General features: G+C 50.0%; 1 protein-coding gene across 1 annotated transcript; it reads right to left on the reverse strand.

Annotated features, from left to right (window-relative positions):
- Positions 1 to 4,492: 4,492 nt before the first annotated feature.
- On the reverse strand, positions 4,493 to 7,800 carry LOC144729672 (uncharacterized). Its single transcript, XM_078610092.1, has 2 exons — positions 7,490 to 7,800; positions 4,493 to 5,599 (listed from the first exon to the last, which is right to left on the reverse strand). The coding sequence occupies exons 1-2, from the start codon at positions 7,764 to 7,766 to the stop codon at positions 5,418 to 5,420; spliced, it is 459 nt and encodes a 152-aa protein (XP_078466218.1). The 5' UTR covers positions 7,767 to 7,800; the 3' UTR covers positions 4,493 to 5,417.
- Positions 7,801 to 14,800: the final 7,000 nt, after the last annotated feature.

A 14,800-nucleotide genomic window follows, 5' to 3' on the forward strand; every position in this document is an offset into this window, starting at 1 on the left:
CCTTCTACGTGACTTTACCGAAAGAACCAAGAAGATGAGCCCCCTATCAGTATCTTTGGTTCTTTCGGTAAAGTCACGTAGTTAGAAATAAAATAAAACAAATCACCCTGCCTTTTCACAGACCAATTCTGACACTTACTGGTCACCCCGTGTCCTTATAAATCTCAACGTTCATCCGGCAAAGTTCCATCACAAGGGAGAAACACAAACAAATAGAGAAACATTGTTTTACTCAATTTCCCTGTACGAGAATACGGGTAAACCGTATTGATTGACGGGGTATGTGACAACATTACAAATCACACTACACAACACACTCTGCACTGTACACAACTCAGATAGGGTATGTAACAACATTACAGACACGTGTACTATATCTGAGCTGCACACAGTTCAGAGTGTGATGTTTGATGTTATGAACAAACTCTTCCCTTGGGTCTGGGTACTCCCCCCCCCCACCAAACTCGTTATTATATAAGACACACAAAGAAAAAGATCCCCCGTATAGCCTTAACAGACTGTTGGGACAAGTGCTGTGAGCAAGCACCTGTGATGGCCGGCACGGCACACGAGGGGGTGGGTGGCCAGCACCACGCCTGGCCGCCTTTGTCTCCCTCGTGGCGATGTTTACACACCGCATTACGTCATCATTTTAGGCTGAGTAGACCTAGGGGAGGCCCTGGAGCGGATCAGATAATAGTCACTGTGGTTGGGCGTAAGGTGGAATCGAACTCGGTTCGCCGGGTTCGTAGCGCTAACGGCTGCACCACCGCTCCTGACACACACACACTCACCAATACAGCCGCTATTCAACACTAAGTGACAGTGGACGTTACCATGGCGCCTGTGCCAGGCTAGGTGCACTTTGCGGCTATCACGTGAAGTGTTGAAGGCTCGCTGACAGGAGGAGGTCTCGGGACAGACCCGGCAGGTGCCACGGGTTGGCCGACTGAGATGACCGGCAGATGCACCACAAGCTGTTACCCCCTTACTGTGCCAGGCTAGGTGCAGGAGGTCTCGGGACAGACCCAGCAGGTGCAATGGGTTGGCCGAATGAGATGACCGGCAGATGCACCACAAGCTGTTACCCCCCCTTACTGTGCCAGGCTAGGTGCAGGAGGAGGTCTCTGGACAGTCCCAGCAGGTGCCATGGGTTGGCCGACTGAGATGACCGGCAGATGCACCACAAGCTGTACCCCCCTTACTGTGCCAGGCTAGGTGCAGTTTTTTCCGCCCGGCTCTCCGCTCGTGGGTATAAAATGTCGCGAGAAGGCAAATGTCGTCACAATGTTACGAGTCATGTGAACAACGACTTACACGTGTAATGCATTTCATTGTCCCTGTAACTAAACACAAATAGGGAGGGTGGGACTTTTAGAGTTCGATGAATTCGGGTTTGGCTTGGTGGAAAATTCCACCCGGGTGGAACCCGAGCCCTAGCTCGGCTCGGCTGACAAGCGCACACGTACAACGTGTTCAGGTGACGTCTCTAGACCACGGGTCCCCGAAGCCTCCGTTACCCCCACCACCCCCGCCACACAGGTTACTGAATATACAATACACACACACAGATCGCATGTCCATACCGTGAGACAATGATGTGTGTGTGTGTCAATTTCCCAGCGGTGACGTGATCGCCGCTCGTTGCAGAGGTTCGCAGTTCGACTCCGGCAGGCCGCCCTGATCATAGCCGGGGCGCCGCGGTGGAGAGATGTTAACTACCTCGCCTGGTATGCAGGAGGTTCGCGGGTTCGATCCCGAGCCTGACGCCTGTTGTATATTTGGAGGTTGCATGTTCTCTCTCCACGTGGTCGCGTGGATTTTTTTCCGGGTCCTCCGGTGTTTCACCTCCACCTTTAGAAACGCGCGTTTAGAGTATTTGGCTGCTATCAATGTCCACATGGCAAGCCGCTTCGTTGGGCTGTCACTTGTGGCCAGGTCGCCTCTCCCAGGTAAAGGCCCACCGAGCTATCTAGCTCCGTTCCGTCTGATTCGCAGCTATTCGAATCGAGTAGGCCATTAAGTGCTCACGTCATGGTCCAAATGTGCCCAAATTCAAGAAATGACACGACAAATTACAGCACCGTACTCTGTTCGGATCACATGAACAGCAACATCGCCCCCCCCCCCTACTGTGAACCTACAGCAGACTGTGTCCGTGAAGCACAGCGCCTTCGTGTTCGCCTTGTTGCGCTATGAGAATGGCGCGAACACCACATGCACTGACTTAGGGGCCGTCCATAAATGACGTCACGCGATTTTGGACGATTTTTTACCCCCCCCCCCCATCGTCACACGGCGTCACAAAAAGTCAGACCCCCCCCCTCAAATATGACGTCACAAACCTCTGCCCCCCCCCCCCCCCCAAAATAAAACATGCTTAAAATCGCTTTAAACTATTGTCATTGTAGTGCGTATTTAATGTGGCGCTGCACTCTGACGTTGTAGGAGAAAACATTTATTAAAAAGTATATTAATTAAGTAGAACGTGTTGTCTATATTTATTTAAAGTTGCTCATTCTGATGTGACGTCAGGTTTCTCAAACCCCCCTCCCTTGTCACACCCCTAGGTGCGTGACGTCATTTATGGACGACCCCTTAGTGATTTAGTAGTATAAGTTAAGGCGTCTTATTTCACGATGCGTTCTGTCGCCGCAACGTGGCGCTCCAGGCCTCAGTGTGAAGAGCCCCACAAAGTCCTTTGGGGCCGTCCATAAATGACATCACGCACCTGGGGGGGGGGGGGGGGGGGTCAGACATTTGTGACGATGTGTGACGAGTTTGCATTCCGACCGCAGGTATTGTGGTCAATGCAAACATGACTCTTTGTAAAAAAAAGGTGTCAGTTTTGTTGCCAGATAAAAGGGTACAAAAACAATTATCATATTTTGCTACTGGCAAAGGAGGTTCCAATGGTGTAAATGTGTCGTAACCCTCCACCACCCGACACAGCCAATTAGTAAGGGATTTGTCACGTCAACAAAACGCCAAATAGTTTACTTACTTCAGTCCACCGGCGTGTTGGAGAGTAAATCCACAACATTTACAATTTGAGCAGTGCGACGTTTCGCTGGTAATTACATCCAGCATCGTCGGGCAATTTGCCAGAATATCTTAGGATGCCGTTCCCTATCCTACAGAGGAGAGTGTGAAACGATGCAATGCGTGTGTTGAGACTGGTGGTAATAAAATGTTGAATTCTCTGTAAATTTTCACTCTTTTAGTGGTGTACCTCCTAAAAATGGATCACCCTGTATTTAGTTGACGATGATTATGATGATGATGATACCACAATCCACGGTGACGATGACATCTATAACACGATGCAGAACTTCTTGCGAAAGTGTTTGGGCTGGAGCCGAAGGTTGAGACGACGATGATGGCATCTGTCCCTTTCTGTATGGGGGGATCGAGCATTGCTCCCTCGCACGCGCCGGTTTTCTCGCCCCGCGCGCATTGTCTGATTCGGGTGGCCGCAGTCGCACTGCGGGCTGTCTTTAATTCTCCACATGCGGAGGAGGTGTGCGCAGCGACCTGTTGCTGTTCTGAAACGGTGGACGGAGCAGTGTGGGTTTCGTGGCAGATCAACGCCGTGCGTGTCAACCGTGGGGTCGTCGATGAGGCTTTTATTTGGAATGTCAACAGCACTCCGCAGTGCTCGCCAGCGGTCTTCAAATGACCCCGCGCAACTCTCAGTCCCGTGAGCTTCGAGGATGTTGCCGTACCTTGGCTCGCCAGGAGAGGGCGGTACAGCGGCAACGTGGACTCCACCTGAGTTGCGGGCAGGAGAAACCGCAAAGAGGACGAAGACGAGCTGGCGCCGAATCCTCTCCCCCGAGCTCTACGGTCCTTTATATATGAAGGTGTTATTGGCCAATTAATGTGTGTTTTCATGTGGGGAGGAAACCGGGGCACCCGGTGAAAACCAGCGCGTGCGAGGGGGCAGCACTATATCCCCGGACCAATGGAAACAGGTGGCAATTTGTCCACCTGCTCTACTGCCTTCTCTTGGCGAGTCAACGTATGGCAGGCACCTCGACCCTGACGGGAAGGGAGTTTCTCAAACTTCGTACGATTTCGATTTAAAGCTTTCGTGATTGCAGGGATTCATCTTCTTGGTTCTTTCGGTAAAGTCACGTAGAAGGAAAATAATAAAATAATAAAAATAAAACATAATAAAATAATTATCACGACGTTTCGGCCACAACGCAGGACGGCTGCTTGCGTTGTGGCCGAAACGTCGTGAGAATTATTTTATTATGTTTTATTTTTATTATTTTATTACTTCCCTTCTACGTGACTTTACCGAAAGAACCAAGAAGATTTCGTACGATTATTCACCAACCCTCGCTGCTTCCTCCACAGTGCCGGGTTGCAGGTGGCGTGCATCGCCACCATCGCGCTCGGCTTGAACGACGACGATTAATGGTGGTGGCGGTGACATATGTAGTGAGAAAGACACGGCCACAAATAATGGAGACACGCTCGGCTGTTGCTGTTCACCATTTAATAAAGCTCACCATCTCTATGCCCCCCCCCCCCTCCACAACGTGGTCAGCGCTCGTTCCGTTAACATCTCCACGCCGCCGCCGCAAGTCCCCCCTGGGGGTGGGGGGGGGCTCCACTACAACAAGTACAGAGCGGGACTCATAGCTCCAAGCGAGGCTGCTCTCTCATATTGACTCCACGTGGCTTTTTTTCCGGCTGTGGATTTCACAAGGGGGTGGTCGAATAGCGGTAGGGTAGGGCTGCCAAATTTCGGTGGTTTTATATTGCTCATGCGTAATCGCACGCGCGAAACACGACGACGCAACGCGATCATCGGTCGAACCAAAAAATTCGCCAACACCGCGGTGACCAACGTATGATCAAGACGGCGTGGCGAGGTGTGGAGGGTGCAAGTTGGCTTTTACTGGCCTCAATGTGGAGCAATGAGTCGTGACTCACGTTTATAGATTCTACTACAGCGTACCCTGCATGCAAGGCCACCCTCCCCGTGCGAGTGAACCGTCAAGCCCTCTCACGTGCTCGGCATGGTCTGCCCGCGTGGGGAGGTTGGACTGTGCTTGGCCTAAGAGGCCAGAAGCTGATTAAAGTAATGTCAACGTTACGGATATTGTGTGTACATGTCTGTATGTATGCGTGTGTGTGTGTGTGTACTATGTATGTGCGTGTGCGTGTATGAGATGATATCAGCACTTGCCCCAACCGCCTGTATGTTTACACGGGGGATCTTTGTTGTTTTGTGTGTGTGTGTGTGCGTGCGAGAAAGTGTGTGCGTGCACGTATGTTTGAGCACACGTGGGAGGAAGGGTGCGTTCACACGCATCACACGTTCTCGTCGTGCCAGCAGATCTTGTCGGGCTATCGAAGCGAACGCTGGCTCCGTGCCTCACGTGGAGACCACCTTCGACTTCTTAATTCTTTCCCTTGTCCCCCTTTTCCTTCTGTGGCTTCTTGCCTTCTGAGCTCTTGGGCACTTCGCGCTTGCTGCTCTCGGAACTCTGCGCCTCTTCGTCGTCGATGGGCAGGAAGAGGTCCAGCGGAATCGTGGGCAGGTACAAGACCAGAGGGTCACCCACGGCCGTTTGGATTTTTCCTGAAACAATAAAAAAGGGGGGTGGGGACACATTTATAATGCACCATGTACTCGAGTAACGACCGCATCCCTGTCAACCCCTTGTCAGTGCCCTACCTTATTACAGACCAATTCCAGACCTTATTGGTGACCCCCCCCCCCCCCGTGCCCTTATAAATCTCAACGTTCATCCTACAAAGTCCCATCATAAGGAAGAAACACAAACAAAAAGACACAAACTTGTTTTGCCCGTATTGAAACGGCTGTACGTCGTATGGACCTGAAAACTCAATTTCCCTGTACAAGAATACGGGGTAAACCGTATGGGTTGACGCGGTATGCGATCGTGTTGTTGAATCCACGTGTTAATTGTCCACAGCGTAATTTGCGCCAAGGGAACCTCCAAATGCTGCAGTATTTGTAGACGGAACAGGAATCGTACGGAAGTGCCTGAAACCACAAGACGATTGCCCAAGATCTGTGATCCTATATTGGGATGTTTGGCCAACTCGTTGCATAAGAGTCCGCTCAGAACGTATTTTGAGCGGGATTGAAGCGGGGATCTGTGTATGGCATTGGATTTCATCCATGCGCAACCTGAGATTTGATCTAAACTAAAACAGTGACCGCGTGGTTGAGTGTGTGTGAGTTTTGTGTGAGTGGTGTGTGTTGTCGTGCGTGTGTGAGTCAGTGAGGTTTTAGTGGTGTGGTTAAGTGAGTGGTGGCTGTCTCGAAAGCAGTATCAAGTTGAGTGACGAGTGTCTGGTGGTGAGGTCAGGTCAGAGATGACTGAGGAGTGGAGTGAGCTGCGTGTGGTGAGTGCTGAGGATCATATTGCGTGCCGCGCCACCCCTTCTTGTAGGAGGGGCTGCCCTATAAGTTGTTATTTGCACGCGTAACTTGACTCTGCATAGGTCACAATCCAAATGTTCAGGTCAATCGCTGCGTGCGTACGTGTGGAGCTAGTGGTACAGTGATTGGCGCGCTGTACTATCAGCCGGGTTATCTGCGTGCAATCCCCAGCCACGGATTAACATCGGTGGCGAATCGATAACTGAACATGTCCTGGGCCCCCCCCTTCGTTCTCCTTTCACCAACTCGCACTGCACAGCCTGGTGAAGTATGGTCAAACAAGCTTAATGACAAACAGCGAGGAGAGGAGGCCTTTGTCCAGCAGCGGAATGTCAAAGGCCTCTTCATTTATATGATTATTATCAGTGGCGAACAATTGAACTGGTTCTGGGCCTCCCCTAGGTTGACTCAGACTTACATTAGTACCTGTTCGTGTGTGCAAACATCAGCGCTGGGGAATGAAGCCTAACGGGCCTCCTTATTTCAACAGGCGATTGAATCGTCTGCAAGCGATAGCTCTCTATGCGTGTGTTGAGATTGGTGGGAATAAAATATTTAATTCTCTGTCAATTATCATTATTTTGGTGGTGTACCTCCTAAAAATGGATCAACCTGTATTTAGTTGACGATGATTATGATGATGATACCACAATCCACGGTGATGATGACATCTATAACACGATGCAGAACTTCTTGCGAAAGTGTTTGGGGTGGAGCGGAAGGTTGAGACGATGATGATGGCATCTGTCCCTTTCTGTATGGGGGATCGAGCATTGCTCCCTCGCATGCGCCGGTTTTTATCGCCCCGCGCGTATAATAAACAACTCATCATTCATTGGCTGAATACGTCTTCGTACATTTGCACCTCCCGTGCGCTGCTGCTTACGATGCGTTGTGAGCTGCTGCTGTTTGCATGAACGCCGCTATATATATATATATATATTTAAATCGCTCATCCAGCAGTGGATGAATACAAATGACTGTGCACGATGGGCACGAAGACGATGATGGTGATGGTGTGTACGTTGTAAATAATCGTGCTCTGCGGTGAAGGCTCACCACTGGACCCCGGCAGAGGAACAGACGACACCAACGCCGTGGCGAGGACGACCACGAGCAGTAGACGCAGAGTCACGGACGTGCCCAGCAGCATGATGACGATTTCTTTTCTTCTTGCCGTGCGTGCAGAGAGGCAGAGTCGGACGGGCGGGCCGTGCGGGTGGAGCAAGCGCAGTGAGCGGAGCAAGCAGAGCAAGCAGAGCAAGCGAGCTGGAACCTGGAGTGGTGGAGTGTGGTGCCGTCTCTGTCTGCCCGTGTATTTATATCCGCAGCCCATGGGCCGTGGCAGGAGGGGAGGATGTGTACCTGCATGTGTGAAGGTGGCAGGAGGGGTGTGGGTTGCGTGGATAAGTTGCTGGGGGTGGGGTGGGGGAGTGTGGTGGACATGAGCCTTGGATTGAAGATTGATGGATGGTGGTGATGGAGCGACGGTGGAGTTAGTGGATACAAATTAATCTGGCTTGGATTTGTTTGATGTTTCGTGTGTAAATATGTGAGCAGTGCTTTGCGCAAAGCCACGCACCCGGATTTGTATTTTTTTTTACAAACTAGCCACGGTGAGCCATAAGTTTCTATCGAATTTGTGAATTGTTTCATGATAATTGTGATTACTTACTGGGGGCAGTTTGCCAACGTTTTTCATAAAGTGACGTTGACTGGAACGGTGGTCGTGAAAGTTTTGTTAGCGCGGTGCGCTATGAACCCAGCCACCTGCATGGAGTTTGAGTCCCTGCCACGGCGAACATCCGTGGCGAGGGATATCCGAACCGGTTCTTTATTTGCTTCACCAAACCCACACTGAACCGGCGTGGGGAAGTATGGTCAAATAACCTCACACGTGACCGATACTGGGTGGGGAGACTTGCATATAGCAGTGGATTTGGGAATGGTTGCACATTACATTTTTTTAAATTCACATTTACGTGCTCTTAAATCATGTGTAGGCTTACACACACACAGGGCAAGTACTGTTAGCGAGCACCTATTAAGGTCGACACAGGGCACGAGGCAGTGGTGTGGCCAACACCATGCCCGTGGTATTTTATCTTCAGCAGTGCTCATGTCTACACACAGCACCAGGTGCTCATCCAAGGCTGAGTTGACCCAGGGGATGCCCAGTATATACGTTCAGGCTATCTCCACCAAAGTAATCCGTCGTCCGGAGTTGACGTTTGGGTTCAGAGAGAAGCGCGCTAATCACTGCTATATTGGGTTGTATCTATGGACAAACTAGTCCCTGTCACGGCATACGGAGACGAGTTTTTGTGCTTGAGAATAGATCGTGGCGACACCTTCATAATCATCACAATGAATACACTCGGTATTCTTACAGCGTAATGCTATTGCCAAAAGGCGCTATATTTCACAGATGGGTATATAGTCTGCCAGTCGGGGCAGCTGCTTTGGCCTTGAGGTCAAAGTAACCACGTTCGTTTACACATCTCCGCGTGTGTTGACCCCCAACTCTACCACGGCACATTCCATGAGACTGCTGCCTCCGCTTTTTTGTATTTAGTTGGTTGTCCTTTCTCCCGCACTCTCCGATGAGCGCGGTTGGCTACGTACGGTGCGAAAGAAGTTCAACGTGCATGCGTCTCACATCCTCCGCACGCACCTCGTAATAGAAAATACCACGAAATTAAATGTGATGTTGTAAGATGTCACGTGTTCCAACCAACGCGACTCGGCTTTACAATGAACATGCGCACATCACTTCCCATCTTAACCACGTTCGATTACAAATGTACGCGTGTGTTGACCCTAACTCTACCACGGCACATTCCATTACATCTCTCATCCTCACTGCTGCCTCTCATCCTCTTAACGCACCTTGCAGTTGAAAAGAGCTCAACGCGAAACATTCGATGTTGTTTACATGTAAATCACGTGACCGAGAGCGACCCACGACAGACACGTGGCAGCACAAAAAAAAGTGACAAAAATCACGCACCCGACGGGAGACTGCTTTTAAATGTGTTTTTATTTTATTGCATTTCTACGTGCGCGCTAAGACGCGATAAAGCACAGCAAGCCTCGTATAAGATGCCCTCCCCCCAACCCTCCAACCGTGAAATCCAAACTACCTGCTCATCAAAAATTGTATAAGCCCCAGGGTCCGAGCCACAACCGGACACATTCAACCCCGTGGGTGTCCAGAGCAACAACAACAAAAACCAAAACAAATTCAATCCGCAAACAACAACAACAAAACCCCAACAACTTTACTGATAACCGATGAAGTAGCGATCGAGCGTGCAGGCGGTGCAACTGCACCGGGGCTGACGAGAGTCGAATGGGGGGGGGGGGGGGGTGGGGGGGCCAATCACCGGGCTACCAAGGGACAATGGAGGAATTACTCCGGGGGGCACTTTTATTCAGAATCACAATCTTTATCCTGGAGGAATCCGACGAGCTACTAAGCTCTTTTTCACGGATGTCCAGTAAGGGGGCGGTTCAACGAGTTACATGAACAAACTTCGCACCAACAAAAAACGCCCAGATAGGAGTGCGAAATAAAATTAATTGCGCGGGAGGGGGGGCGAAGCATGACAACTAAGCTACTCCATTCAGTGATAGCATTTCCCTCCCTGGTAAATAAAAGCCACACTTTTGCTATCACCCATCCAATTCGGGACGCTTATCAATAAGTGGTCTGGAGTCGTGGCGAGAGAGAACCAATCGAGACTCGGAGTCTCGGTGTGAGATTGGCGCGCGGGACGATTCCACCACGCGGCAGGTGTCTGATGTCGGGACATCACTAACCATGACAACAATCCACAGAGCCCATGGTGGAAGGGATGAATATGATTAGAATCATGATGACGATGATAATCCAACGATCATTTTTGATGTTACGATGGCACAATCCGCAAACCATTTGTGAAAGCGTTGATGGTGGTGATGATGATCGATAGGTAATGTTAAATGTGATGATGATTGCACAATCCTCGACCTTTGCAAAGGCTTAAATGATGATAACGACGTTGGAAATAAGCGATGATCATTTTGGAAAGGATGATGATGGTGATGATGATAAATCAATGATAGCCTATTCCGACAGCAGGTATATTTTTCAATAAACATGTGGATTTAAGGATGATTGAAGATGATGAAGATGATGATTATCATGATGAAAGGTTGGCTAATTTTTTGTATCATTGCTTGTGTGTTAAAATCCTGACATATGAGCGTGTTGTTACGCATTAACGTTACTATTGTGTTGTAAATGCATAATTTGTAAGCGCTATTCATTGTACTATGTACGTACATACAATTCCATTTGTGGGAATGCTTTGATGTTGTATGCCAGCCGAGCCGCCCTTGAATAAGAGCTCCTTAGCTCAGTGGGAAATTCACTTCTCATTCTTGTGTACTTTTAATTCAAACTGCGTTTTATTTTAACTTTCTCTCTCCAGAGCTCCCCGTTACCACCAACTCTTCCACCGCCCGCACTCGTCCACCACCTCTTCCTCCTCTCTGATGTAAAGGAGGCGATCCAGCGAAACAACAGCACGGGATGAGTCGCGGTTTGTGTACCGAGATCCGGGTGGGGTGAGCACACAGGAGAGATTCATTTCGCAAGGCGAAGTAAGTGAGCTAAGGATAGCAGCATTTGAACTCTAGGGACAACCGGATCTGGACACACAGCCAATACATAAATCGCTCACCGCACACAGCTCAATTATACACTGCGGGAGATGGATGCGTGGGGGGTGGGGTGGGAGTTTGGGAGTGACAGCTACCTGGCTAAGAGGCACCGGTGAGGGGTGGTGGGGGGTGCAGAGGTCGGATCAGGAGACTCTGCGACCGAGGGGGGCGGGTGGGGGGTGGGGGGATGGGGTGGGGTGGAGGGGGCGGGTGAGGTGGATGGGTAACCTTGTTTGACACGGGTTCGAATCCGCAGATCAGGTAACAATGCCCTCGTTTATTCGCGGGTGTTTTCGTTATGAATAACGTATGGGTACTGCACGTGTGAAGCGATATCAATGATGTACATCTAATTATTGTTGTTGTTGTTGTTGTTAAATATCAGATGTTTTTCAATTGTTACCTTCACTGGATTCTGGACATTTGTTGCAACATGCTGTTAGCGTCACTTCACGGGAGCGCAATGAAGGCCGAGAAACACGGGAACGAGGACCCCGTTGCGTTGACTTCTTCGTGAAATATGCCTTCAAATAAATGGCTCTCCCCAACCGATGCTTCTCGCGACCCAGCAAAGTGCGTAATTCCGAATCTGCCGGTGTACATCCATTCAAATGCGATTCAAATCGTTATGCACGCTACACGAGCCCGATGGTTGTGAAGCACCTCCCACCTGAGTGACGTCGGGAGCGCCGCTACCCTTCGAATTCTTAAGCCACGTGGAGCAAAGACAATGATCTCCCCGCAGCCCCCCCCCCCCCCCGGGTACAGCCTACGTAGGCTGTTGGGGACAAAGGCTGCCAGCCATGGGGCTGGTCACACCACCCCCTCGTGTGCCGTGCTGCCCTTAATAGGTGCTCGCTAACAACACCTGGCCCAACATGGGGGATACACAATACAAAGACAAAATCCCCCCCCGCATTGCCTTTAACAGGCTGTTGGGGCAAGTGCTGTTCGCCAGCATCGATGAAGGCCGGCACGGCACACGAGGGGGTGGTGTGGCCAGCACCACGCCCTCGTGGCGAGGTGTACGCACCACACCAGGTGCTCATTTGAGGCTGAGTCGACCTGGGGGAGGCCCAGGACCGATTCGAAATTCGCCGCTGTTGATCGTGACGATGAATTTAACTCAGATTGCCGGATGCGTAGTAGGCACAGGTGCGATAACCACGACACCGCCGCTCCGTACACTCGACGTGGCTCACGTGGGAAGTGTTTCGTAATCATCAGGCGCAGTCAGCGTGTAACGACTTACTTCACCCGTATATGGAAACGAGTGGACTCGGGAGGATTCGTTTGGGACACCGCGCTTTGGAACAACCTGTAGCACAGCAGAGGGAGGTGCAGTGATGTCCATTGTTGTACTGTACTTCTACGCCCCTACCCCCTCTGTCGAGAAAGATGTCCCACCTTCACCAACCCGCACTGACGGCGTGGTGAAGTATGGTCAATCCAGCAGTGGATTGACAGCATGGATGTGCCACACACAGTGCAGGCGTTAACAGCAACTGGTGCGTGTGATTATTGTTGTTTACAGTTGCCATGTTCATACCATTCTCACCATCCTGATATGTGTTGTGAGCTCATATATACATCCTAGGATTTTAAGAACATTCTAGCGAAAGAGTTGTATTGATAAGAAGCACGGATTGAAAAAAAAGTTAGAGCAATTTTAGATTAACCGTGATAAGTCTTGTGTATTCGTTACTCACACTTTTTGGTGTCTCTATCGATAATTATTATTGATATTGTAATTGCTCAATTCAATGTTTATTTGTTACACGGAAAACTCCGTTCGGCCAGTTGCTACTTACTCAGCTTAGTTTTCTGTGGCGTTGACCCGTAGCAGCCACGACCAACGACACCGGCATCTTAACACGTGGTTGGGCTGTCGCCGACCGATATCATCCATAATACAGGCTTTCTTTGGGGTTAGATCGCGTTTAAATATATAAATGTGTCGTGAAACCCGCCACCCGGCACCACCCGACAGATTGTCAATGTTGTGGCTTTGCCCTCCGACACACAACCGATGTGTGCCGTACGTGTAACGAATTAGCACGTTCTGTTTATATGACAAACCCCGTTACTAGTTGGCTGTGTCGGGTTGTGGCGGTTTGAACGACACATTTATATATTTACGCGATGTAACCCCAAAAAAACCTGCATTATGGACATAGTCATTGTCGGAGTGTACAGGAGCCCAGCCAGCAACCAGACAGGAAACTCGAGGCATAAAGAGGAGTTCGACAAACGTAAGTGCTGGTAATTCCATGGGGGGGGGGGGGGGGCTGAGAGGACACGTGCCCCCCCCCCACTCCCCACCAGCTCTCACTCCCTTACCCCCTAATGAACAATGCACCCCTCCCGACACCCCTCCCTCAAAGTCAAGTTCTAGCGATCATAGCGGACAAACAATTCCGTTTATGCCATCACCACTTCGCAATCTCTTCCTGCCCCATGCAGGATTCTGCAGTGGTTTTGCAAAGTTGACACCCGGCCTCGGAGGTCCATCTCTCTCTCTCTCACAGTCTGATCGTTCACGCCATCTGGCGTTAGGTCTTCCCTTTGTTACGCATTCCACAGGTCCACCCCCAAAGGCCACTCTCACAGCGTCCATCATCGCCGCCACCTGGCTTGAGGTCTCATTCACCTGGTCGCCAACCTTCTGGGTGGCATTCCAACAACTGTGCCGGTCGCATGCCCTTCTCCATCCCCGCGCACGTGGGTCAATCAGAAGCCCCTCCTCGTCCTGCTAACGTCTCGGATGCTCTCCTGCCAACGGTACTGCTGTATTATCGACCTCATCCTACCACGAAATTCCTAGCGCCCTCTGCAAGTATCTGTGGATTGAAAACAAGAGGCCCTTTTCTACTAATCTTGATCAAACGCCTGCAGCTATCTGACCTGCATAATAACACAGACGTTGCTCCTGACTCACCCACCTCTTCGTACCAAAGCCGAACTCTCTCGAGTCTCGAGAAGTTAATCTCAGACTACCTATGCTGCACATTGCCCACGAATTCAACTGCTATTTTTGTTGTTATGGAATGCTAAATTGAACGAATGGTCCTGATTAATCATAAAAGTAATAGCAATTATCTGCACAGGAGCAGCGTCGCTGAGTTTCAAAATGTATTTTCAGGAGGGCCCTGCTACATTCGGACGTTTGGCCAATTACATTTTTTTAGTATAAAATATTATATTTTACCAGGTAAGGCCCATTAATCTATTAGCTCTGTGTCAAAGGCGACCTGGCCAGAGTGATGATAGCTCATCTAAATGGCTGATATCATCATAATCATTATCATCATCATAATCATCGTCACACGTGGGAATGTATAGCAGCAGTCAAACAATATAAGCACACGTGTCTAGATGTGAAGGGCAAACCCGAAGGACCCGGAGACAAAATCCTCGTAACCACGTGGAAGGAGAACACGCGAAGTCCAAATATATATGAGGCATCGTATGGGTCCGGGATCGAACCTATAACCTACTGCGTAGCGGGCGAGGGATGTATAATATCGCCTTTGTTTGGCTTCGTTTGGTAGGAAATCAGCGAACTCGGAGACATACGGCACCTCTCAGCCCCACGCCGTCAATATATAATAAGCATACGATTTGCATAGTAAAGGAGAAATAATCGACTATTTAGACGCACGA

Source organism: Lampetra planeri, chromosome 33 (assembly GCF_965212315.1).
Source record: "Lampetra planeri chromosome 33, kcLamPlan1.2.h2, whole genome shotgun sequence".
Classification (NCBI taxonomy): domain Eukaryota; kingdom Metazoa; phylum Chordata; class Hyperoartia; order Petromyzontiformes; family Petromyzontidae; genus Lampetra; species Lampetra planeri.